General features: G+C 43.5%; 1 protein-coding gene across 4 annotated transcripts; it reads right to left on the reverse strand.

Moving 5' to 3' along the window:
• Positions 1 to 201: 201 nt before the first annotated feature.
• NAB1 (NGFI-A binding protein 1) lies at positions 202 to 27,865 on the reverse strand. Of its 4 annotated transcripts, none has more exons than XM_030241627.2 (9): positions 27,704 to 27,836; positions 25,192 to 25,359; positions 21,680 to 22,510; positions 14,369 to 14,502; positions 13,237 to 13,288; positions 7,815 to 7,925; positions 5,337 to 5,478; positions 3,997 to 4,122; positions 202 to 2,851 (listed from the first exon to the last, which is right to left on the reverse strand). In XM_030241627.2, the coding sequence occupies exons 3-9, from the start codon at positions 22,493 to 22,495 to the stop codon at positions 2,760 to 2,762; spliced, it is 1,473 nt and encodes a 490-aa protein (XP_030097487.1). In that variant the 5' UTR covers positions 22,496 to 22,510; positions 25,192 to 25,359; positions 27,704 to 27,836; the 3' UTR covers positions 202 to 2,759. The 4 variants fall into 4 exon arrangements, with proteins under 4 accessions (XP_030097487.1, XP_030097484.1, XP_050832715.1 ...); XM_030241624.2 differs by having other exon boundaries at positions 3,973 to 4,122; positions 27,704 to 27,833; XM_050976758.1 differs by lacking the exon at positions 27,704 to 27,836 and adding an exon at positions 26,281 to 26,526 and having other exon boundaries at positions 3,973 to 4,122.

Raw genomic sequence — 27,865 nt, forward strand, 5'->3', positions numbered from 1 at the left:
CCACTGAGCCCTGCAGGCTGTGCACATAATGAGGCCACCCTTAAATGAGGATTCAACCACAAGAGCAGGAAAAGGCTTCCTCCACCGAGAGCTGCAGTTCCAGGTACTCCCTCCACCCCTACCCCACCCCCCTGCCAAAATTAACATCTTTTAGAAAACACAATTAAAAAAAAAACCAAAAAGGACAAACCCTGGGGAAACTAAAGAGTTCTCACGGTGAATTTTATTTTGTAAGCAACAATATAAACATGTGAATAAAACAGGCATCATTTGCAGGGCTGGCCTTTGATCCAGAGTACCCTGGATCTAGCAACCCTTCCCGAGCAGACGAGGGCAAGCCTTTACCTGCGACTCCAGAGGCTGGCCAGGATGCAGTCCACCAAGACCTTTGTCATGGAAAGACCAATGCTTGAGTATTTGCTGTTACCAAACGTATGTTTGGAATGTACCTCCCACCTCCCCCACCCGAGGATAAAAATAAAATAAAAATCATACAGCTGCAAACCAGTAAAAAAAATTGCTTCCAGCTTATTGAGACTGAAATGGCCTGTTGGACTATGAACTGAAATATCATTCTGGAGATAACCAACTGGTCGTGACACAAAGTACTGTATTTACAACTCAAAAATATAACTGTTATAGACTTTAATACATTAGTGTTTACAAAATAAATTCTGGACTCGACTGAAACAGCGTGCTGCTTAGCAAGTTCTTTTTCCTTCCTCTCACTTTAACTGAAGAGACCAGCAAGCTTAAGAGCTTCTTCTGTGACCCACACACAACTTTTGATGGTGTCAGATGTTGGAGAAAACCAAATGTTCCCTGCATCTCTAAAGGTTTGCTGCTTGGTACCTTCTATTGCTCAAGCTGTACAGTTCAAACCTTAAACTGTCCTTTAACAAGTTCCATGCACGTCTCAGGAAAACTACTCAGGTACTAACCAGGGCACTGGTTAATGTTACAAACTGAAGAAACATCCACGCTACTAACTCACACAACAGGAAAGAGGAAATATAACTACACATTCAATCTCTTATGCCTAAACAGCAAAGCTGCGAACTCCATTGCTTAAAGTAAGATACTTCAGTAAGTGAAACAGTACCATACAGTTCAAGAAACATTTTTTTTTAAAAAAAACCAAACATTTTAATAGTATAAAAAGTTGTTTTACTGGTGTTTCTACTATAAAGCTTTGTTCCACAAATCAAGTGATAAAATAATTAGATATGTTTACAGTGATAAGAGACTGCAGTGTAGACATTTCAGCTCACGTTTTGCTGAGCATTTCAGTACAACAGAGACTGACTGGTTTGTTAATACACACCTAGGACACAGAGCAAACTGCAGACATGAACTGCACACCTGAATAGGGAAGTTTACCCTCTGACATGGTAACTCACTTTCTTCAGCTCTCCCTTTCCCCTCCAGAACACGTCATAAGCACAAACTGTGTTTGGAAATGGAGGCATATAACTGTCCTGACTGTCCTGACAGAGCAGCACAGAGGAAAGATGGATGCACACAAACACACCATGGAAAATTCCAAAGTTATATGCCAACTACTCCTCCTTAGATAAAATGACATCTTCAAAAGTGAACATGTACAAAAAATAAAAAATGTCAAATAAATAAAGAATACAGATGTTAATTAATCACATACATAAAGAAACGTATTGGCATACTGTATGCAGTATACAGTATATTCATAGAATCATGTGGGCTGGACAGCACTTAGTAAGGAGTTATGTGCTGAAGACAACTCCTTTCTCTCCTCCAAAAAATCTTATTGTTTCTGGATATCAAGTGCAACCTTTTACACTGATGCATAAATCCTGCACCGTTTTTCATCTTTGCCACACTTGGGATGCCTTTTTTTAATTTTTTTTTAAGATCCACAGAGAAGTCCAAGAAGTTATAATGGTCTGAATCACAATTTACTGTTCATACTACTTGGTCTCTCGAGTTTCCTACCAAATGAAATTTAGTAATTGTATGGTACCTCAATCCCCAGTTTTTCCTGAGGAAATGGGAGCCAATCATATGGACTCTTCCATCCTCTAACTGGCATTTCCCACACTCCTGAGCTGTGTGTAGGTATTATGCTGTGAGAGTGTTACACCAAGGCTGCTAAAACCATTGGAAGTGATGTAGCCATAGTTAAGTGTCAAGTACATCTGCTATGATACAGAATCAGGGTCTAGGTCTATCAAATGCTATATCCACATAACATTTTAAACCATGAAAATATTGTATGCATTTTCCTTTTTCTACAAATATTGTTGCAAACTTGCTGTTAATTGTGTCACGAGGTTTGCATTCCTAATTCTCCAATGATTTTTAATTCAAATGTTTAACAACCATATCTACGCTAGGTACACTGAAAGTAGACATTGAAATTTCAAGTAAAATGAACTGTAGCCACATCTACTGGACTCAATACACGTCCCGACATCTAGATTTACTTTGATAAGTTATACAAATACATAATACATTCTTAAATAATGAAGACCCACAATATTAATTTGTGAATCTTCCCACGTTATAAAACCACTTTTACAGGAATGTTTATCCACCTGTATTACTGTTTTAGTTGCAGTGTCTCTTGCTTTCCTGTTTCCACAGATTACTGTACCAGTTCTTAGGCTTTGGCTATTGAAATCTCTTATTTGAATGAGGCAACACTGGTTATTAAGGCTGGTTTTTTTTTCTCTTGTGAAGTTTCATTCTTTACTATGACACTGTTTTCCAGAGCAGAATGACTATCTTGTGTCTTCAGGTTCTGTTTTTATGACCTTCCTTTCAATGTTGTTAAAAGCTGAATGAGGAAAATCCTTTAATATACCAAGGCCTTCTGCATTGAGAAAAGAAAGAAAGAAGGAAAGAAAAAAAGATGTTAAAATACTGTTTGGAAACAAGTATGTTTTGTTCTTAAATCAACAAAAAGGTCCAAGAACCACATGGACACAAACAGATGAAGCAATAAATTCTGCCTCCTTCTCCTTCTGGTCTTTAACCCAGCTGGGTTAGAACCACCTCAGTTACACTGCAGTGATGACAAAGGAGCATCACAGATTCACTTCAACCCCGCTGGCAGCAGGGGCTAATGGAGATGCACTCTGCACTTGCCTTTTGAGAGGGAACAGGTAAAAATCCCCTCCTGGAGATTTCACTAAGTGAATTAGCACTGGGATTGGGACAAATCTGCAAAAGAGGTGAGCCAAGCCTGCAGTATCCCAAAGTGAAACTGACAAGATTCTGCCTGGTTTTCAAAACACCTACTTTTGCATCTTGTCTTTCAAATAACCTCTTTCCCACTGCATCTTTCAAAGTCAGGTGGGATTATATTATTGCTCCTAAAGTTGCAAGACTCTCAAGAACTCTTGGCTTTAGCTCAATGCACTGAGTATTACACTGAAGCCACCCACAGAGAGTTCACAAAGGTTTTTTGCTCTCTTCTATCAAACTTAGAGTGGGTTTCTCCCAATGCCAGAGGTAAATGGCAAGACTGGCAGTGAGCAGAGGTCAGTGAATGAGAAACCCAGGCAGCAAAGATTAACTGCATGATATGTAGTTCAAAGCAGAGAAACAGTGCTAAGTCCTTATAAATCAAAATAAAGACATTTTCTTTATACAAAGCCTGATTCTATTATCGGAATGAAGCCACATCATAATCATGTTGCTGTCACTGTGATGCAGTTTAAGTATTTAATAGCAATAATTTGGGTCAATACCAAGGACAGACACATGCCAGGACTTGATTATCTGATTGCAGCTACTGCATCCCCTGAACTTTTCCCAAATAATATTCAATCTGATTCTAGATTAGCAAGTAACACTCCTCTTGGAGTTTCCTCCAAAGCCTTGATGGCATGGTTACACACAATGCATGCCAGCCTGCCTTCCTGGCTGCTTCACTCAGGGACATCAGAGAAAATAAGGAGTGGTGGGTAATTTCTCAGGGGCAGCACTAACCCGAAGACTGGGACTTTGCCTCACCGCTGGGGTAAAGCCGGATCAAGTCACTGCACAGAGACTTCCCAACGTGCTGCTCGCCATCAAGTGAAATGTGCTGCATCTGTCTGCTTGGCAGGCTGGGCATCCGCAGGTTCAGTGGTCTTTCACCTACAAGTTGTTCACAGTGAGACATTGATGCATTAAAAGAAAATCAGTATGAAAAAACAGAGACAAACACATGTTAATTCTATCAGCAAAAATGCATCCTGGATTCCAGCTGCTCAGGGAAGTGTTCTAGCAAAGCAGGGATTATGTAAATATATTGCTTTGCAGACTACTTCACAGGCACTGCTAGGAAGGGACACTCAGCCAGACCAAAAAAAAAAAAAAAATTAAAAAACCCTTTATTCTGCTCGAAAATCCTCTTGAGATACAAAAATTTTCCTCTCCCACTGCACAATCCCTCTGAGATCCAAAAAATTTCCAGTTCCCCTGCACAATGGCCAAATGGCATAAAGAAGCTTGCTGGGCCAAAGAAAGCTGGATCCACACACCTATTCTTCGTGATTACTTCTGTACCTCATTGCTTGACTAATTAATACAAATGAAAATCTGGTTTTTAGCATTTACTTGTCTTGATTCCCTTAGTTGTCCCTCTACTGCTTCTTTTCAACCCCCTTAGAAAAACTAGCATTTAAAAAACAGACACAAGAACTTCGGTTGTATTTCTTGTTTGCAACATTTTCTCTCAATTCACAACAGTAAAAAAAAGTGATCTAAACAGAAATGCTCAAGCAAAACAAACGTTCCTAAAATTAATTCAAGACAAGGAATAGCCAGTTGGTAAATCAAGGAGAACCACAGAACTGTAAGCTTTTTGAAGAATAACAAGCCACTAAGGAAATCATCAGAACATGCTTAGTGCTAAGTAATTTACATAGCCAGCTCCTCAGGTTTTATTCCTAGACTGCACAAACAGGTAAACAAAAAGGGGTACCAATTATATTCCCTCCTTTATTTTCAATTTCTCAAAGCAAGAACACAAATGAAATGCAACACTCTGCTCTGTTTTCAAAACTGAGGATAAAGCTAGAGCAAAGTCCTGCTCTCAGTAATAGCAGTACACCCAACCTCCTGCCCTCCCCACTATCCATGGGGAAGGCAGTTTACCCAGATGCACAACAGGAACAGAACAGAACCCAAGCGTGCATCTGATTGCATTATTTACACAGTAAGCACTTCAAGGCAGAGAGAGATCTTGTCTTGTCCATTCAGTGCTCAGGGCTCTACATGAGATAAACACCACCACTGACAGAGGTTGCATAACATCAAATGTCTCTGCTGGCAGCACTGTGTGCCTGGGAGCTATGGGAGCTACCTACCTTGTCCATCAGCATTATCTAATGACATGCCATTGGGGCTGTGCTCTTCAGAGTTCTGCCTGTAACACCCTGTGGAAAGACGTCTCTCTAACGCTGCCTGGTTGCAGAGAAACTCCATCTGTTTTGCCATCACCTTTTCCGACTGCAATTGAAACAAAAAAAGATTTCTCTCTATATACATACATAGAGCAAGTCAAAACACAGGGGGAAAAACAGGATCAGATGAAAAGACTAACAGCCTAGATAGTGGTTTTTGTTGACTCATAAGTACAGATGTGTGTTTTACGGTTTCTTCAAAACTATCAAGCAAACAAAATATTTTTGCACCCATAGAGATTTTCATAATGTACATCTGAGTCACTCAAGAATACTTAAAATCCAAGCTGTTGTAGTTCATCTACTCAGAAATGCAACATTAAATTCTGTTCTTCAAAAACACACAAAAAACGCTTCCTGCACTTTAGGACTGTGGGTTACGTGAAGAGAATCTCAAGAAAAGCAAAAAAGAATGTCTTAATTATCCAGTTAGCTCTGTTCAAATATATGCCTTCACAAAGTATTCCAGAAAGTATTCCAAAAGCAATGGCAACATCTGCTAAAAACTTATGCCAAGATTTCACCAGACATCTTGGAATCTTTATTTTAGGAAAAAGCACTACACAAGCTTAAAAATCTGCCATTCTGAAAGTGTAGGATGACAGTATGTTTGCGGGGGATAAAGGTGTGAAATGTCTGTCTAGAAGAAGAACAAGACCTATACACCTCTAGAGAGTGGAGCTAAACAATCCAGTGCAACGTGGGAGGAAATGGCGTCTGAATGTTTGTCATTGACTTTAATGCCAAGAGAATTTTAACTTTCACTATAATCTTGTTCTTGAGAGAATGTAAATAAGCATCTTGCAAAAATAAGAAGAAAATCACAAGTCAAGAAAGTTGATTTAGAAGAGCCGCAATGAACATAAGAACAGAAAGTACACGAACTTAACACGTACAATTGATAGGAAAAATTGATTTCTCTTCCAGGTAATGCTGTAATTGTTTCAGCTGCTGCAGAGGTCTACTCATTGCAGAGCATTTCACTTTTCATGGGAGATGCTGAAAGCCCTGACTTCCCACAAAAGGCTGATTGCTCAGCATAGCTCAGTAATTCGAACATGTACAATGACAGCCTAACAGCCCAGCAAACCCTCCACCAAAACCTTCTCCAGCCCATGGTGACCCTGACAGCAAGGCAATGGCATGGCCAGCATTTACATACTCTGGCTCAGAGCTCATCAGGGTCTGCAGAAGAACACTGACAGCACCAGCCCTGTCTTGGGAGGAAGGTAAAAGGAGAAACTGTTTTCAAACAGTTTACTTACAAGTGTAGGTTAACTTTGCTATTCTGTCACTCCTGTTACCAACTTTTGAACTACACAGTATTTTTTAAAAGGAATAAAACATTTCTCATTCATGCCATCTTTGTTGTTTGCTTGGGATAAAACCAGAATTTTAAACTTCAATTATGCTTCTGATCACCCCAGAAAAACCTGTAGAGTTGCAGGTATGTTCAAGCTTGAATTAAATCTGTAGTCCATTGTTATATGGCAACGACCAACAAAAACTTTAAAGCATATACAAAACAAGCTCATGTAATTATTCTGTGACATGAGAACATGTGGTGTAACTGCATTTGATGTATCCCAGATTTGTGTGACTGAGCACTACTTTGCAATAGAAGAAGGTAAATGAAAGGGTAACACATCCATTCTCAGAAAACAGGAAGGTTTTCCTAAACGTTTTTCCTAAACGTAATCTTACGTGCAAATTTGGTGATTACATTTGCCCAAATCAGCTACACAAAACAAATTTGTTGCAACTTAGCATGAAATCCCTCCTTGGCAAGAACTGGCAGTAGGAGATGGGTATTTTGCCTCGAGGCTGGGATACACTACAGAAAAGACAAAGAAAAAATTGGCAACCTGTCTTCGTTTATACAAAGCTTTCTGTCTGCTCAAGAACACTGCACTTCCACCAGGCTAGGTGCTGTTTAGGAAGCCAATTTATCCTCTCAGATCCAGAGGTTTGCTTATCTCCTAAACACATTGGCCTTTCTTCTTGTAAGACATGTCAGCAGAGAGGACTCCAAGATCGCCTACTCTATTCCTCTCGACTCAGAAACTTGAGCTTTCCATTTATAGCGGCTAACGCAAGGAACACAGCACAGCCTGTACCAATACTACCCTACTTGCTCCCAACAGGCAACCACAGATTTTCAAGCCTACTATGCTCATCTTACCTCCCTGGATCTAACAAGGGCAAAGCTGTAGTACTGTGACAGAACAGTTTCGGGAGGTAAACCCAAAGAGTGATGCAATCACAGCTACGCTAGGTAGCCTTTTAAAACTGATGGGAATTAATTTAGTCATCAAAACAACATCACAACCAGTGTACAAACACACAGCCTATATTATCCACAATGTAGTGTAGTTGGTTTACCTGGGAATTAAGAGCTGTTGGGTCTTCACTCTTTCCTTTAGCCAAAGCAAGTGGCATTTTGTCTTGCTGATAGAGCGTCTGGACTGTGTCCTGGAAATCAGGATAACCGTCCTATTGAGCATAAAGAGAAACCAGACCAAGAGGGACATGTTACTATTTTTTCTTTACCGTCTATGTACACATAGAAGAAAAAGAAAACCAACAAAACAAACTAAAAATCACATTCCTGAACTTCTGTGAAAATTCTGAATTGCAATTTACATGTTCGTGCTATCCATTTCATTTAAGTTTGTGGATAAAACACACACAGCCTCTCCACAGCAACTGCTATATACCTAATATGGCACAGAAAATCTCATCTCTCTCAAGTTTCAGGTGAACCCCTTGTTACTCACACTAAACTAGCTGATATTCAGCCTTGACAGGCAGATTTAGGCCTATGGTTTCTGTCACTTTCCAGGAATCAAGTTTATATGTAGGCAAGGATATACACTAACCTTGTGAAACTGAGAAAAGCCTCCTGAAATCCAACATATTTCACACAGAACCTACACTTGTATCACAAAATGAAATATCACCATTTCAGAAGTACAGTGAAAAATTTACAGACTATGAGAAAGCATGATTCAATAATTCTTCCAGTCTGAAATTCTTATGACATGCAAATCTCTTCTGCAGCTTGCATATGTATCAATAAAGCAAATAAAGTTCTGTGAAAGCCTGCCAGACTCCATTAAAACAATCACTGAAGCAAAGGTTCAAAATGAAGGGTTTATCTGTCTTGGTGTTATAAAAGGAAAGCTCATGTGCACTAGAGGAACATCCAGAAATGTTTACAAAAGCACAGTATAGGTAACTCTGGTAAAATGGGAGAGGAAGCCAGAGATCTTAAGACAGACCCAAACCTGAGAATAATGACATCTGTCACTGAGGTTCTACAGACCTCGGTCTCAAAACCACACTAAATTAGACATATTTGCCTGGTAGATTCCAAAAACACATACATATCAATAATTACATTTTCAACAATAGATGGACAAAAGGGTTACTGCCCAAGGAAAATAGAAGTGATCTTTCAGAAAAAACACAGGGGAAGTACTAGGAGGTTCCCTCCACTGGCAGGCTCCCCACTGACCTGCAGAGCAGGGGTCTGACCCAGGGCAGATTGCCAGGACCTCAGTGCAAAGAATAATAATATTCTTTATGCTCAGGGAAACGCCTTAAAATCTGTCAGAATGCTGCATATTGCTTTTAAACACCCAACATACTCCCTCAGAGAACAAATAAACACAACAGCTATGCAAAAACCTCACAGCCAGGTTAACTGCCACAAAGCTCCAGCCTAAGCTGGAAACAAAGGCTTTGCAACACATTTCCACGAGCACTGACCACTTCTATAGTTAAGACCTGAATCTGTTTGGGAGAGGAGAATGATTGTGTGTAGGAAGATGAAAAGCTGAACACACAAAACCCTATCACTCAGGATCCTATTTTTGCAACAAAACAGGTAACACAGTTCACAGTGATCACCTGCCTATCCCAAACCAGGCTGTTTCCCAAAGGTGCCTCTGGCTGCCTGCTGCTGTGCCAGGCAGGTAACTCCTGGAGGATGACACCTTCTGGATCACCCTCCCAGAGCCCTTCCCACTGCTAGCTGTGCCCAGTGCCCCGTGGGATGAGGAGCAGGCTGGCCCAAGCACCAACCTGCTCTGCCCCATGGTTGTCTGGAGGCCCTCCTGCATGCACTGCAGCATTTTTGTTTTCCCATGCTGCTGCTTAGTTGTTTTCCAAGCGGTTTTGTGCAGCAGATGTTCCCAGTCCCACATGTGCTTTTTCGCTCCCTCTAATGACATTTTTCCTATGAAAACAGTACCTTCTACTGCTTTTGCTGTTTTTGTGAAAAAAACAAATCCCACACTTTGGTTTTCTTTTCAGCCTTCTCAGAAATAGTGGAGGTGGGGCTTTTCTCTCCTCTTCCTCCACCCATAGTGGCACCAAGGGAAGACATTTCCCTGCAGCCTCTGCTCAGGTCTCCCTGCTTGTGCCCCCTGACTCCCACTGAGCTTCAGGAAATGAGTTTTTGAAAGCTCTTCCCACCCCTCTTGTTCATATAAATGGAGACACAGACACACAAAATAATTTCTTCAGACGACAGACAGCAAGAATATTTTTAAAAACTCTCATTTTTTCCTCTCTAGGCTGTTCATGCAGACTCTGAAGGGGAACTCTGTCAACCCCAACAGTGATGAAGAGCCTCTTCCTCCACTTCTGGCTGATGTATCTGTGACTTGTTTTGCTTTCTAAGCTGGTGCCACAACAGCTCACTGCTCTGAGTGGCGCTGGCACTGAGTCACGGAAGATGACAAAATAAGGGGTGCCCCAGCCACACAACACCTAAGCAGGATTGATCTTTGCTCTGCAGGAGGATGTGCCATTTCCACCCCTATTTGCCTGTCCTGCTCTTTATCCAGAGCAGATTTAGGAACTACAACTCCTTTTTTATAATCTGCTCCCAATTACCAACTCACTCCATTCCTTTTTTCGCTCCCTCCACACCTTTAGTCTGTCATTTGCCTGGAATTTTTTCCCCTTCTCCTCTTTACACTTCACTCCCACAGCTCACCCACCCACTCAACGAATAAGAGGGGGAGAGCTCACAGGGGAAGAGAAAGGCTTTTACAGGTAATTTGATGTAATTCATGGCACATTGTTTCTTTGTAATGCTTGTGCAAGTTTCATATTCATGAAAGGGATAAATTTACAATGGGGCTGCAGATTGACAGAGCTGCAGCATGCACACACAGCTCTGCTCAAGGATGACCTTCAGAGCCTCTCTGGAGGCTTTTTTAAGTGTTATTATATTTCAGGAAATTAACTCATCTTTTTTTTAAGTAATCTTTTACACTATGCAAACAGGCTGTGAAGTCTTTCCAAATTGAAGTCCCAGTAATTTTAGGCCAGGCTTCACAGAGACATTAATGACTAATAGTTAAAGGAATGGTGAATCAAAATACAGAGTTCAGCCTTAAAACAGAAAGGCAAAAAATGAAAAAAAAAAAAAAAAAAAAAAAGAAAAAAGGAAAAAGAAAACCAGAAAAGAGCTAGTTATAACAACAAAAAATATACCCCATGTTCAGGTCTTTTCTGTATTTTCATGATGGTGAACAAACAGATCCACAATGAAGCATTGCAACTCCAAAAACAGTGTAAGATATTCTTACCCAGAATGGAAGGAAAAATCTGCATTCGATACCATTTTCCTTTTTACTTTCACCTTTCAAAAAAACCCCAAACCAAAACATAACCAAAAAGATCCCTGAACATATTACTGAATAAAGCACTTTTTACTTTTTTTAAAAAAAAATGCAAGCACCAGGAACCCAAAACAGCAGTGATCTACTATGTCATGCTGCATCTTTTTTACATTTCATTGAAGTGAAGCCCAAAATTCACAGTGCACCGCAAATCCAAAATGCACTGAAACAATGCTTTACTCCTCCTTAGAACACTCCCAAAGTTCTGAGGAAAAAAGACATTTCTACTGATAACAATATGGGTAATTTCAAAATTAATAATGCTATGCTATCAGATTGAAGATTTAATTTAATTTTCAATTTATTATTTTGGAAAGATGACCTATTTCTGAAATAGTCATTTGTACAATTAGGACATGACATTTTCACAAGCATTTTAAAATATAACTGGTAATTTTAGATAAAACAAGAACCAAGTAAATATTCTTTCTCAGAATTATTGAACTATAAAGGATATAAAAGAAGCAGGCCTTTCAGACTCTTAAGATTTCACCATGCAGAAAATAGGAGAATACACATCCCCTAAGGCTGTCCAGATTTCCTGCTCTCCAGAAGACCTTGACTTTCAGCTTGTATTTTTCAGGGTTTTAATTTTACACTTTCTTTCAATGAAGATCCTGCAAAAAACAGCACCTCCCTTGCAGTGTGTCATTTTAGACACTTGCTCATCATCAGTTATTACTGAATGAAGAAAAAACTTTCAATGCCAAGTCATTGAAATACTATTTCAAGCAGAGAGTGGCAGCTCTTACAAATTAGGGCTGGACTGAACAAAAGAGAGGAGACTCAAGCAGCCATCCTGCAACATGGTGGTCAAGGCTGTTGATAAAGGTGAAGCTGGATAAAATCATTTAATGCACCTTTTCCCTGCTCTTTTTTGTGGATCAAAGAACAAGCAGAGGTCAAAAGCCAATCCTGACACTCAAAAACAACATTGCTGACTTATCCAAGCTACCAGTGAATCCTCATTGCACATGCATGTTTTGCACTACGTAAACTCAAAACTACAACTGTATATGGACTGATGGAACTTCACAAGTAAGATGAACTCTTCTATACCCGTTCAAAACTGTCTTTTCAAAACTAACTGCTCTCACCAGGGTTTGCCTCACAGGAAAAAGCCTTTGTACAGGTGAAAGAACTGCAGCACTGAAAAAAAACTTAAAGCCTTACCACATACAGTGCATCATTTATCACAGAATGCGTTGCATATGAGAAACACATTTCAGAACATGTTGCAATTTTCCTCTACAGTTAGAGAATACATCACCTATCTGTGTCACATACAAATCTAGCTCATATTCTAACACACATTGAACCTACACCTTTTTGAGTAGATATTACAATAAAAAACACCCACATTGCTAGAGATAAATTAGATACCCACGTAACAGTGAAACAGTAATTTGTTTAAAATACAAATTGTAAAGAAAGATCTGCTATTCACTCTTTACAAAAAATTCCCATCGTCTCCCTAAGCAACATCTTGTGCAAGTGTATACATGAGCCATGTATGCCTGCATTTGACACAAAAACTCATTACAAAAAGCTGTAATTTAATATCTACAGGCACAACCTTTTGTGTTGAGATATACACCTTTTAGTTCGGTTTTGACATTTCAATATGATCTCTGTCCTAATTTCTGGCTCAGCCAGAGATGACTAATAATCTGCCATCAGTCCTTATCCAGAACTCTGTATTTTGGACATGATCAACAGCTGACTCCAGTGAATTAGGCAAGCCCCACCTCATGCTGACTGAAAAGCAGCAGGCCTTATGGGAAGACATCTCCTACAGTGCTTGAGCTTATTCCACCACAGGAAGTCAGTCAGTCCCATTCCTCCCCTCCTACTCACTCTGAGTGCAAAACACTGAGAGTATCTTTACCATTAAACAAATCCTACTCTTTACCCCTGCTCCTACAGGTTTCTCCATCAAACACTTACATTTACAGAGACACTGGTGATGTTTTCCCACCCTCTCTCTCTCATACCCATCAACTGTCTATCAAATGTTTTTCTGACAAATTTCTTTAAGACAGATCCCTTCAAAACAAAGCTGAATTTCAGCACACACAGGTCAAAATACAGAAGTCACATTACTGTACCTCTATCTTGATTCTCTTTGGTGACAGCTCATCCCTTTCTCCACATTTAGATCTACAAGAGAAGATACATACATGATCAGTAAACAGCACATTAACCGCGATCACCAATAATAATGAAAAGGAGTCATGGAAAAAAACAGATCAGGGAAGAACAAGATGCACAAAAAAAGCCTCCAGTTCAATTTGACATGGCAGTGAAAGTCATTCAAGTAGACAGGAACACAAGTATTTTGTGCTGTTTTCAGAAGCATCAACAGATTGATGGATTCTTCCTTCCAAAAAGGAAAGCGCGGAAAATTACAGAAATGCCCTTGGCATTGCTTACCCAGGATGGTTGTATATTTATATGAATCTCTATGGAAGAAAGGGGAGCACAGGAAAACTTTCTGGAAGGGTAGCAAAACATATTTTGAAAGGACATTACATTACAGGGAATCAGCATTTAAAAAAATCTATTGAAAGTATCAAGATATTCAATCATACTTACTAATGCTAAGGTTTTAATTGTATTTAAAGGCTGTCAAGCCTCTGTCACCATTTCATAACAGCAGTTCATGTGACAGAACAGTAACAAGTGAAATTAGGACTCAGCTTCAGTTCCTTTAAAGGAAGCTTGTAAGCCACTCCCCTTGACCTTATCTTTTTGGCTAACAAGACAAATCTGTATATGGAAAAAAGGAAAGTGATGCATTGAGCATCTCTGGCTACTCTGCCAACTTACATTATCCTCAAAACACACTAATGCCTCAAATGTTTAAATACCAGACTCTCAGATGCCTCTCAATACACACTATCCTCAAAATACTTGAAAACTAGAGAGCAAATAAAAAGGTAATTCAAGACAGCTGAATCTTATCAGTCTATAAACTTCAGGACTCGAATAGCCTTTCCCTCTTTCCTCAGGAGAGCCCATTGCTAACTGAAGAGCAAGAAGGAAGTGTCTCTAGTGCTTCAGAAGAAATGCTATCAGCCTGCTTAATTCCTGAAAGAAAAGACCCTCTGAGCTAACAAAAGCCTTACTTGGTGGTCCTGTAGGTGCGAGAAGGAAGTATCTCCAGTGCTTCAGAAGAAATGCTAGCAGCCTGCTTAGTTCCCCAAAAGTGAAGACCCTGTGAGCTAAGGAAAGCCTTACTTGGTGGTCCTGTAGGTGTACTTGTAGGTGACCTCCCGAGAGATCTGCCGGGCCAGTGCGAAGAGCTCATCCCTCCTGGTCAGCAAGGCATTATCTTTCACACACAGCTGGGCAGCTGCTTCATTAACTGTGAGCTGCAAATCAAACACACAGCCACTCAGCATTTTCATACTTTCACCTACTGTGCTTGTAAAAGTACCTCTTCTGAAATAATCATGAATTTTGATCGCAAGTAAAATTACCTATAATTGTACACTAAACTCTGGAGGGTTTATTCAGTTTATTTATACCCCTTACTAAACCAGGTAACCTCTTTGGGAAGAGGAAAGATATGAATGTAGTTGGTTCATAAAGTAAAACATTATTGTAAGACTGTCTCAATGTGCACTGCTTTTGCTTCATCCCAGCACTAATTAAATCTCAGTATAAAACAGTAGCTCTGAACATTCACAGTGTTTGGCTCCCAAAGCCTGGCTTACAGGGAATACTATTTTTATAAACGCAATATGCCCAGGACTTGGGGGGAAAAAAAAAAACAACCATCCTGACAGTGTGGGTACAGATGGCTTTCCCTTGTGAATACAGAATAAATTCTGTAGAAGGTGATGGTTTAAGAAACGATTAAACTTTTTTTAGCTATGTTTCTCACCCTCGTGTTTGTGAAGACTATCTTCAGACATGAATCAAATGTAACTTGTTTCAAGGATGTTTTCCTGAGCCTGCCAGGACACATTTCTAGTGCCTCTGCTGCTGGCAAAAGATTCATAAAAAAGTGGGGGGGGAGGAAAAGCCTGAAATTGAGGTTCAAAATGGTTTTGCAATGCTCTTCAGAAGCCTATAGGAAGTTGTGATACTGTCATGAATTGTATCAGCTTAAAAATACTGCTGTCCAAGAAGCCTATGGTCAGCAGTATGGACACAACATTATTAATGCCATGAGACACAAATCGAGATGCTGGACAGGCTATTCCAAGCTCCTTCTACAGCAAGCAGGGCTTGAAGAGGCTTTCTCACTTTCTCCTCAGCTGAAGAACAGCCAGAATGTGTAATGAGGCATAAGAGCAAGAGGCTGTTATTCTACAGGTGTTTTTACCAAGTGCCCACAGCTCTTTCTACCATTTTACTTTTAGAAATTAACCTGCTTTGAACAGGCCTGGCTTCTGGCAAAGGAGCACAGCTGCTTCGGAGCTACTGTCAACAGTATAGCCTGTATCTGTCCCAGGGTGGTGATATTGCAGAGCAGCTTGATTTCCACAGCACAGACAGCACATCCATGATGGATGGAGACGTGCCATCCCTGACCCTGCACCTGGCAGCAGCGGGAGTGGCCGCGCAGGCGGCATGGCACACGTGTGACCTCACACCCAACTCGCTGCTCCCGCAGACCAGCAGCTCTGCACTTACAGGTGTCCCTGGGGAGAAGGACAGGAGCTCCTTCCTTCACCTCCCCCTCAACCTGCTGTCTGCCACCCTGCAAGGTCACCTGTGAATTAAGCAGAGGCCAGCAGCTCAGCCAAACCGCTGCACACTCCATCCCTGAAGGATGGAAACTGTCACAGGGCATGAACACACAGCCACACTGTCCACTGTCACAGGGCATGAACACACAGCCACGCTATCCACTGTCACAGGGCATGAACACACAGCCACACTGTCCACTGTCACAGGGCATGAACACACAGCCACGCTGTCCACTGTCACAGGGCATGAACACACAGCCACGCTGTCCACTGTCACAGGACATGAACACACAGCCACACTATCCACTGTCACAGGGCATGAACACGCAGCCACACTGTCCACTGTCACAGGACATGAACACACAGCCACACTATCCACTGTCACAGGACATGAACACACAGCCACGCTGTCCACTATCACAGGACATGAACACACAGCCACGCTGTCCACTGTCACAGGGCATGAACACACAGCCACGCTATCCACTGTCACAGGGCATGAACACACAGCCACACTGTCCACTGTCACAGGGCATGAACACACAGCCACGCTATCCACTGTCACAGGGCATGAACACACAGCCACACTGTCCACTGTCACAGGGCATGAACACACAGCCACACTGACCACTGTCACAGGGCATGAACAACACACAGCCACACTGTCCACTGTCACAGGGCATGAACAACACACAGCCACGCTGTCCACTGTCACAGGACATGAACAACACACAGCCACACTGACCACTGTCACAGGGCATGAACAACACACAGCCACACTGACCACTGTCACAGGGCATGAACACACAGCCACAGTGTCCACTGTCACAGGACATGAACACACAGCCACGCTGTCCACTGTCACAGGGCATGAACACACAGCCACGCTGTCCACTGTCACAGGACATGAACACACAGCCACGCTGACCACTGTCACAGGGCATGAACAACACACAGCCACACTGACCACTGTCACAGGGCATGAACACACAGCCACGCTGACCACTGTCACAGGGCATGAACAACACACAGCCACACTGTCCACTGTCACAGGGCATGAACACACAGCCACACTGTCCACTGTCACAGGGCATGAACACACAGCCACACTGTCCACTGTCACAGGGCATGAACACACAGCCACACTGTCCACTGTCACAGGGCATGAACACACAGCCACACTGTCCACTGTCACAGGGCATGAACACACAGCCACGCTGTCCACTGTCACAGGACATGAACAACACACAGCCACACTGTCCACTGTCACAGGGCATGAACAACACACAGCCACACTGTCCACTGTCACAGGGCATGAACAACACACAGCCACACTGTCCACTGTCACAGGGCATGAACACACAGCCACACTGTCCACTGTCACAGGGCATGAACACACAGCCACACTGTCCACTGTCACAGGACATGAACAACACACAGCCACACTGTCCACTGTCACAGGGCATGAACAACACACAGCCACACTGTCCACTGTCACAGGACATGAACACACAGCCACACTGTCCACTGTCACAGGACATGAACACACAGCCACACTGACCACTGTCACAGGACATGAACAACACACAGCCACACTGTCCACTGTCACAGGGCATGAACACACAGCCACGCTGTCCACTGTCACAGGACATGAATACACAGCCACACTGTCCACTGTCACAGGGCATAAATACACAGCCATGGCTGTCCACTGTCACAAGGCTTGGTGGCATCCAAACTATCAAAAACTTACTTTGCCCAACACAACACCTGTTCTCCAGGAAGGCTGAGAAAACAAAAAACATATACTAAGAAGAGATGAGATTCTTCTCTCAGTGGCTTGTGCAGTATTTCTAGTAAAACTTCATCACACAGAACTGCTGCTCCTAATTTCAGAAGCAATTTTTCCTGTGTTTAGCCTAAAAGCCTCTGATCTCAGTAGGGCACCTCCTAAATGTTAGTCAGAGCACAAACTTGTATTTAACAGGTGAACTAGGTATGTTGCCTGATCCTTTGGTCTCTGTACAGATAAAAACCCTAAATCTCACAGAGATCAGATGTACAAGGGCTTAACCGGAACATGTTACTATGTTTGTACAATACAAGGTACTAAAAAACCCAAACTATTGCCCCTTAGACAAGAGCATCTGTTCCACAATGTCTGTCTTTCCAGAAAAAAACACAATGGGGAGAAAGATACAGTATAAGATTAATACAACACCGATTAAAATAATTACCATCCAAAGCAGGCATTAATTTCTGTAACACTGATAGCTATTACTTTGCCAAGGATGAATAATACAGCTAATGCTTACAAAATAATTTGAGATATTTTTTATCCCTCCAAGTGTTGAAAGGTTGCAAAGAGCTGAAATGACTGAAAATGCTTTGGGTATTTGTAGGCAAATGCTGTTTATCCTAATATGTGAGAAAAGCCAAATGTTTATTTGCTTGTTTTTCCTGGTTTCTCTTTCAGGTCACATTCAGATTTACTGAATTGAAGTGCATCATAGCTTTCTGCCTTTTCAGGAGGCATAATACTGCAGATACAAAGCATGGCATACCTAAAAATAAAGAATCTGTTTGCTGGAAGCCTTAAGGATATGGAGCAGCACAGAACCATACAGGAGAGGGATGGGTATATTTCCATCTGATGGGGTTCACAGACTCCTCCACTAGAAACCACATAATTAAATACCAAGCCCTACTGTTTTGGTGAGTCAGCAAAAGAAAAGGAAGAAACCAAGCTAGACAAAATTCATTGCTTGTTTTTCTAATTCTACTGAACTGGATTTGTTTTTCCTTTTATAGGTACTGAGACAAGGACTGAAATAGTAAAATGCAAATTACAAACTTGACTCAATTTTGCAGGGGTCACCGAGTTCAGGGGCATGCCCTGTACTCATCCCTCCTCCAGTCCAGCTTTAAACATGAAGTGCTCTCTGTGTTTGAAAAGCTGTGTAACACTGAAACAATGGGATGGATTAAGGACAACATGTTTATTAGTTTTGGAACGCCTTCGGAAGATTTTATGTCAGGCTAATGCTTTATGCAAATACTCCTACCAGAAGCACACACTTCCAAACCAGCCCAGTGTTTGCAGCTCTCACAGGCCTCTAATGGCTGCTCCAGCCCTCTGCGACACTTCAGTGCTCATTCTGAAACAAAACATTCTCACTAATTCACCACTAATAATTCTACCATGTTTGATCTTAATTTGCATCCAACTCCCCTCTGCTTGAGGAGCCAGAGATACCCTAATTTTACATTAAAAAGCTAACCATTACTTAAGCTTTCTAAATTCACAATGAAGTTTATTCAGCTGTTCCTTGCCAGCTGCAAGGAGAAACCTTGAACTGTGAAGCAGAATGACAGCTCTGGAATGCATTAACATGTGCAGAAAAAGTCTCTGGACCTGCAGGAGCTTACCTCCCTGGTTGTTTAAGGTCCTTCCCTCTGAGCAGCAAATTCCTTAAGCCATCAGAACCAAAAACACACCAAGGCTGAGTTTACGAAAGGCAAACTCTGGTTTAGCAGATTTTAAACCAAAAAAAATTGGGTCTCATTGCTGCTATTTCTTTTCTGCCTTAAACAGAAAATGAAGACAAAACTGTTCAAGGCGAAACTTTGTGAAATGCAGCCTCTTTAAGCCAACAGTAAACTAATTACAAGCAAATTCTTCTTGCCTGCATGTGTGCAGTTCCCACCAAGTTCAGTGAGGCCCCACATGCGTAAGTGAGGCATAAGTCAACCACAGACTCCTTTGATCTTGTGCCCTTAATCACAATAGCGATAGAAATATTTCCTAAAGCCAAACCATGCTCTCATTCCATTTTTAAACGTGGTTTTACAATGATGTAGTAAAGATCTGTAGTGCAATACTAAAAAAAATGAACAAGCTAGAGCAGTTGTCCTTTCTACCAGTTCACTGCTATCCCACCCCTTCAATTACCACTCCAGTGTTCATCCCCCCAGTTCTGCAGAGCCACTCCTGAGCCTACACAAAAGGTGCCCCTGGAGTCCACCTTCCAGTACACTGCTGGATGCCAGAAAATTATCCTCCAAGTAGTCTGCCCAGATTTCAGAGCATTTTCTGCATTCTGCAGTTGCTACCCCAGAGAGAGGTTGTGAAAACACACAGCCACACGTTGTTGTACACCTCAACTGCCTCCATCCTCAGGTGAGGAGAACCCCCTTTCTCTGAATCCTCAATCTGCAGCCATGTATACAGGGCATCTACATAATTAATCCTTTCAAATACTGCCTCCATCTCACACACAACTTGTTCTTTTACGAGGGAGACTTCCACAAGGTCAGGGGAGTAAGATGAGATCTCATCTTGTACAGTGGATGAATTCATAGATTCTAAGTGTTTGAAATAAAGCCATAGAGCACATAAGTGTAAGCTGCACAGCTAGAACTGTGTGGTAGGAATGTGGCTGACTATGTGGAAGTGTCTCCCCAGCCTGCAGTAAAAGCCCTTGTCAAGTCACTGCCGGTGAAGTGCAGTTGCCTTATAAATGTAAATATGTAAACAAAAATGTAAAGAAATACGCCTTGTTTCCTTCTGCCCTTCTACTCAGAAACATAAAGACAACTCAGTCTTATGCTATGGATCACACACCTACAAAACTTCTTGAAGCGAAAAAAGGCTAAAGCCAGTACAGTTTTTTGGCACTCCTGTAACATAAACACTGCCTTTCCTTTTGGGAGCTAAGCCTGACATGCCAAATTTTAAATCCAACTGAAATTTTGCAATCACCGTTAACTGTGAAAATGCTGATGCAGCATTCATATCAACAGTGTTTTGGCAGGGCTCTGAATTAATGTTTGTTCTCCTCTTGTACAGCACTTTGGCACTAGGAAACGACTCCCCACACAGACACACCTATTGCGTTACAACACATGCACTGTGAGCCTCAGGAATGCCACAGGAGGAGCAAGGGAGGCCCACAGGAACTTTCAAAGGCAAGAGGGAAGAGATGCTTCTCAGGGATGAAAAGACAAACATTCAGGTTATAACCACCCATCAGTAATGGAGACATCCTTTCCTTTCTTCCTCACACAGTTCTTACCTCACCTGACAGGCTTAAGGCCACTATGCCCAAAAAAGCCCCACAGGTTGTATAATTGAGCTTCATCCCAATTCAAACAAACAAACCAAAAAACCCATCCATGCCACTGGGTGTAGGGACCTCACTGACAGAATCCTTTTCATCTCAAGTGCACAAGCTACAGGGCAGAGTCTTGAGGTGAGGGAAGACAGCAGAGGGTAGTAATCACATCAGACACAAGGAATTTTAGTTACTGATCTTCCAAACAAGTGTACTCTCAAAGCTGCAAGAAAATACCATCTTTAAGAATGTACCAAATCCTTAGAATCCCCAAGGCCATCCTCAGGTTGATACTGGTTGCTATTTGGGTGCCAAACTCTCTAAACCTTCTGTCTGACAGGCCACACCAGCAAGCGAGCAGTGTGATGACACCAAATCACCATGAGCACACACACACATACCCCTATGTGTGCGTGCCCACACACACACAGACACACACAGACACACACAGACACACACAGACACACACAGACACACACAGACACACACAGACACACACAGACACACACAGACACACACAGACACACAGACAAAAAAAAAAAAAAAGGAGACCTGGGCTGCACTTGACATTTCCACGTCAGGCCAGGCCTGCCTACAGCACTCAATGCACAACTTTCAGACACACAACTCTCATCACTCAGCAAGAAGTGCCCACAGAAGAAGTGTACCCTGTAAACACATCCTGTCAAAGGTGTAGGATTAGGGGAGGAAGCCCAGTTCCACTCAAGCTGTTTTACCTCGTGGAGGGTGAGATGCTTGCCATCCTTTCTTTTCGAGTCAAATCTGCCATATATTGCACTGTACTTCCTGATCTCCTCCTCTTTGTGAGGGTCATCGTCACTCATCTCAAAGATGTGACCAATCATCTTTGCCAGTTTCTTATTTGTTTTCAGTAACTCCTTGACTTCATTGGAGTCGCTTTTGGGCAGGGAGGGAACCATACGTTCTACACACTCAGCAACTGACAGAGCAGCAGCAGCATCCAGGGTCTCGCTGTTTTCCTTTGGTGAGGCTGGAGAGCCAAGGTCAGCCGGGGAAAGGCTGTGCTCACTCTCTGTGGTGTGGTGTCCTTGCCAGAGCCTGGGCTCGCTGCTGCTCTGCAGTGATAAGCTCCCCACATCAGATTTGCTCGTGCCCACGCTCTGCACGCACGTCGTGGCAGCGCATTTCGGAATCTTCAGGTGAGGCTCTCTGCTGCCGCTGTTCCTCTCGTAACTGCTGCAGGATATCCCCAGCCATGCAGGAGACCCTTCTGGCAGCTTATAGATTGGAATGCTGCTGACTGGTAAGGAGGTGAGAGGCTGGTTAAAAAGGCCAGGGTTTGTCACCCAGTCCCTCAAAGCCTTCTGCAGCCGTCGGACATGAAGTGGCTTGCTAGCCATGCCCACGAGAGCCATTATCTCCAGAAACTCCTCTTCACCTGCTTCACAGAGCTGCTGGACATCATCACCACCCTGCTGAATGAAGGCATCAAAGTAGAATAAGAGATTTGCTTTTTGTAGTATTCGATACAGCTGCAGTTCTCCAAGCGTTCTGGGCAGAGCTGACGCCATCACGGACGACAGAACCTGCAAGCAGCAAGAACAGAGAGAAGATGAGCTCCAAAGCACCAACACCAGATGTGCTGTCCCACCGCCCAGCTTTCCACAGGGCTGTCAACTCAGAGGACAGCATTTCTTTCTCTCATTACAAGAACACCCACAGAAATGAATAAGGGGCAAAAGCTCTATTTTATGACTTGTTAATGGAAACAGTTTTGAAAGAAACCAAATCAGCAGATAGTTGTGATGCACCTACAAAAAGATGATTCAAACTCGAAGCCGGCTTGTTTTCAACATTCCGACTTCATGTTTGTTCCCAAGAATGTCAGCCACTATCACTCACACAGATTCTACCCAATTCTCTTTTATATCTTAAGATCAAAATGATCACAAAACACATTCTGAAGAATTACAGAATAGTCCATTCCCTGAAGAAAAAAATCTCATCAGTTTCAATTCTTCTTAATTGTCGCATCATTTTCCCCCACAGAAAGTGTGGAGGACTGTAAAAGGAAAACAAAGAAGAAAAGTGCTTCACAGAACCCCAGAGGATTAATGGAGTTGGGTCACTAAAGGAGTGTTTAAGAACCAAGTATTTCTATAGTTTTACCTGTTTCACACAAAAAGGATCTAATGCCTCTGCTGATCTTAATTATGGCAGCAAGAGCTGCAGACAAAGGTAAAATACTGATGGACTTCAGCACATACATTTTAAAAACCTTAGTTTGAATTCACCTGCCCGTTTCATTTGCTAACAAGGCTGCCTGTCATTGACACTTGAGACATGAAACACCACTCAGCAATACAGCAGTTGTGCTCAAAGGCTCCCACCAGACAGATCTCTGCAGTGTTCAGCTCTTACAGTGGCAGGAAAAAACATGTGCACAAGTTTCAACTTCATAAACCCCTTATCCAGCTATAGCACAACTAATAAACTCCTCAGAGAATTCTAGGATCTCACACACACACCTCTTCACGCTGTGGTGGCTTTCACAGAAACAAGCAGATAATTTCCAGTATTACACTAAACCAGCAATCAATAAGGCCTAAAGCACGTAATTTATAGTTGGTTGAGAAAGTAACAGAACTAAAACACTGAGCAGTTCTGCTAACATTGCTCTGGCTCTACTATCACACTGGACTTGAAAAAACACACAGTAGTAACCTAAAAAACAACACCTACATAAAGATTTGCACACACTAAGGAAAAAGAATTTTAATACTGTCCAACTCCCCTTCCTCCAAAACTGCAATGCAAGCAAATACGTTTGCTATGAGGCATTGGGAGACTGGTTATCAAAAGTAAAAGGGAGACATTATATTCAGAGTATGTGCTTTTGCATATTATAAAACATGAAAAATATTGTAAAAAAATGGTTTGGGTACTTTTGTGGTTCTTTCACAATATAAGCCTTTTCTTCAGCAAGTCAAACATACACATAAAACAAGCAGAGCCCAACTTCTATTCAGGAGGCATCTGGCAGACCAGGCTTTTGCTGCAAAATTCTGGTTTAACTCTACTAGAGAAAAATAAAATCAGGAGGCCAAGAGAAACTTCCCAGAAATGTATGTGGCAGCAGCGGGATACTGACAGTCAATCTCTTCAGGAAGAGAGATGAAGCCCAGGGGAAATAAAAAAAAAGACTCAAAACATACAAAATCCCCAAACCACCAGCTGAACATATCATTCCTGATATGTGTGCCAGTATGTGTAAAGCAGAAGGGCAGTAATAGCAGTTCAGATTCAAACAGCTACCTCAAGGAGCTGCTGGTGAGCTTAAGAGCTAATAAACTACCCACCTTGGAACTCAGGGTGAAACTGTAAATACTTAAGAGCTACATATTTTAGAAACACAGTCTGGCTTGCGGAAAGAATAGTTAACTGCAGGATATCAACCAAGTACTGTCAACATTCAAAGATTTAAGAAAAAGAAACAAGGAAAAATAAGAAAATCACTTAAAGGTAACCCTTTACAGGCACAGAATTCACTGTTTTAAAAAGTGTCATTATTTCACTGAATTTCTTAGAAAAATCCTCCTATTCTTAACAAAATTTGATAAGATAACCAAAATTAACAACTTATGGTTTAGTGGCATTCCAGTAAACTATTTCTACCCTCCCATTTCAAATGATGCTGACTTTTCACCATCAATACCACAAATTAACTTACATAACTTTTAAAAGAAGGCCCATTTCCTCTGGAAGTTATTCATCTTCGCACAAAATCTACATAAATCTACATAAATGGACTTTGTGCAGAGAGCTAAATTGAATCTTGGGAGGACGGTGGCAGTGAAATTACACACAGCCCAAGAGCTCCAGGCAAGCCATGGAACTGAACTCATTTTTCCAGCCCACAGGCTGGAAGAGCAGCATCAGTCCACGAGCAGCCTTTACCTAGAGGCTTCTAATCAACAAATCTCCTCATGACAGATAAAACTGGATTAATATGTACTATAGAGGCATCAGCAGAGAGTCCATGGTTCAGACTGCGTTGAGATTTGCATTTAAAGCAAGACTGAAATCCCTTTGTTTTGTACTTTAAAGACCCATTCTGTTTTTCAAATTCAGTGCAGTAACTCCTGAGAGGGCTGAGCAATTTTTCCATGTGCGACTGCTACCGATTTCTGCAGAGAAGGCATTTTCAAACACTCCACTTTTTAACCTCTTTTCTCCTTGCATTAAACAGAGTTCCTCCAGCACTCACCTCAATGCCATCCCAAGTTATTTCTAAGCTGTACCAAGGGCAAGGCTCCCTCCCCTTTCCGAGACGGCCTCTCCCAGCTATGCTGCTTCTCCAGACACGAGCGCTCCGGTCCCTGCTTCGGCCCCGCTCCCAGCCTACAAAGCCTGGGAAGCAGCTATGCTAGACCACCTGCAGGAGTAAGAGGAGGCTTAGGAAGGGGACAAGCAACAAGCAAAGACTGCTGAGAAAGCAGCACAGCACTGCCTGAGCCTGAGGAGACTGTGAACCCAAAGGACACCTGGTGCTGCTGCTGCTGGCTCTGCTCACCCGGCTGGCCACGCAAAGCCTTAGCACACCCACTCAAGTCTCAGCGCCCCACATCTTTCAGGTGACCTTTAAGCTGTATCTAAGAGACCTGAAATACTGCTTTCCACCACTGTTCTCGTTTCTTAGGGCACTGGGGACTGTGCTTTTGGGGCAAAGGTGAGCACGAGAAGAGGTTACACAACGAGAAGACACAGGGAGGGCTCACAGACAGGACACTTGTGTCTGCTCCTCACCAGGAAGAGCATCTTGGATAAGACCCTGGGGCACCATGTGTGATCCTCCTCTCCTGCAGCCTACTCAGTAAGTCTTAGGCTGTCTAATCTGTGATCCCAAACCAACCTGATTCAGGAGTAACAGCCTGGTCATGTCCTCTGGCAAATCCTAAGAAGCCAGCCAGAACGATGTGCTGCCTGAGCAGTGAGCAGGTACATCTAACACAACTGCAAACCCTTTCTCCAGCAAGAGGCAGGAATGCAAAGCTGGTACGGAGAGGTCTACAGGAATAAATGAACACAGCCACAGCACTTCAGCTGCTACTTCTCCCTCTTCTTTGCTGCTGTCCATACCAGTGAGAAGTGTCACAACACAGGGAAGAGCAGCCATCTCTTACATTTTTCACATATAGAACAAAGAAGCCAGAAAACTCCCCACAGCAGACAAAGCTGTTTAAAATAAACACAAGGCTGCATACGCTTATAGCCACGGGAGAACCAGGAAATCACAAGTTAGATTTTCACTCAGCCTTTGCAACCCACAGCCATGCATTCTGATTTTCCACATTACCTCATTCACATCCACAGCCCATCACCCCACACGCCATGCCCTCCTCTCCAAACGCTGGCTGTCACCTTAACTCTGACCACAAACATAACTCCTGGGAAAAGGAAAACAAAAACCACAGAGCCACCACAGAGCGCTCTTAAATATTTGCAAACAGCTAGCGCAGGAAACACAACCTATTCCTGCTCCCTCTATCAAGACAGCGGGGCAGCGGCAGCCCCGCTCAGCTCAGCACCCTGAAGCACGGGAAAGCACCGGCTCCTTCCCCGCTGTGCCCGCTCCGAGCCCGGAGCCGCACACTTCCCGGAGGTGGCAGGAAGATGCGCGGCTGAAGTAGGCAGGTGCTGGATGTGGGTGAAGCACCGGGAGAAGGAGCTGTGGGATGTACGTATGGGACAAGGGTTTCCTGAGCAGCTTTCCTGCTTTTTAAGGCTGCACGGGAAGTAAAAGCAGCCGAGCAACTCGAACCGATTGTAGAAATTTTATTTCAGGTGAATTCTAATTGAGCTGTCACCAATTAAATTAGGAATACAAGGAGAAAATGTGAAACATCACATCCCTGTATTTTAGGCAAAAGTGATTATTTCATAATGTATCTTGATCACTTTGGGCGTTTTGAAAAGTCTCTGAAGACAAACTGGGTTTGGGTTTGAGAGCTGGCTGCTTTGCATATTCATTACATTTCTGCAGCGTTTCCAAAGGACTTTTAGCAGGAGGAGAAAATTACATGTAGCTGCAGAAGAGAGACTTCGCAAATTAGTCTTGTCTAGCTCTCAGATGTGCCAAAATACAGCCGATGAGCGAGCTCCGCGTTTACGTACAAAACCGTACCTCGCCTCAACTAATGAGAAACTCGAAACGTGCAAAAACACCCTCCGCGTTAGGACGAGACGAGCGCACAAATACCTCCAGAGCAGGGTCCCGCACCGAGGGACGGAGCTCCCGGGAAGGAAACCCTCACGGCGGGTTCGGACGGGCAGCTGCGGTCCCGCACAAAGTTCGCGGCCACCGAGCCCGGTGACAAGAACCTTCCCGGGGCTCCTTCTCCGTCGGGGCTGCCCCGCGGGGCGCCGCCGCGCCCGCACAACCGCTCCCGTCCGCGCCGGGGAGAGGCGCGGCCCCGCAGAGCCCGGGGAGAGCCCCGTGCCCCGCCGCCCCTGCCCGGGACCCCGCCGGAGCGGCCGCCGCCGGGGCGCCGCCTCCGCCCGGCCCGGCCGCGCCGTCCCGCCCGCCGCCCCCGCCCCGCGGCCCCCCCGCTCCGCGGCGCACACGGCGGGGACGCTTCTGCACTTTCCTCCCACTCCCCCGTCCCCCCCGCGCCGGATTTCTCCGGGAATCACCCACGCACGACCCGCCCGCTCCTTCCGGCCGTGCCCGGCGGCGCCGGGGCCGCGATGCCCGCGCCCCCCGGCCGCCCCGCACGTACTCTGCAGTTGGCCGCCGCCGCCGGCTGCCCGGGGCTCCCCTCGGTGCCGTCCCGGGGCCGCAGACTCAGCCCCGCCGAAGTTCCTGCCCGCGCCCCCCCCGCCCAGGCTCCTCCTTTCCCATCGACGGGGCGGGTGGGCGAGCCTGTCCCCGTCCCCGCCAC

Source organism: Serinus canaria, chromosome 7, assembly GCF_022539315.1.
Source record: "Serinus canaria isolate serCan28SL12 chromosome 7, serCan2020, whole genome shotgun sequence".
Taxonomy (NCBI): Eukaryota; Metazoa; Chordata; class Aves; order Passeriformes; family Fringillidae; genus Serinus; species Serinus canaria.

Coding starts and splice junctions, on each gene's coding strand:
- NAB1 (XM_030241625.2), bottom strand. CDS start 22,495: ATGGCGTCAGCTCTGCCCAGAACGCTTGGAGAACTGCAGCTGTATCGA. Junction 7,926..13,236: donor CAAAGAGAATCAAGATAGAG/GTACAGTAATGT, acceptor TATGCTCAATAG/GACGGTTATCCTGATTTCCA. Junction 4,123..5,336: donor AGATAATGCTGATGGACAAG/GTAGGTAGCTCC, acceptor AACAACTTGTAG/GTGAAAGACCACTGAACCTG.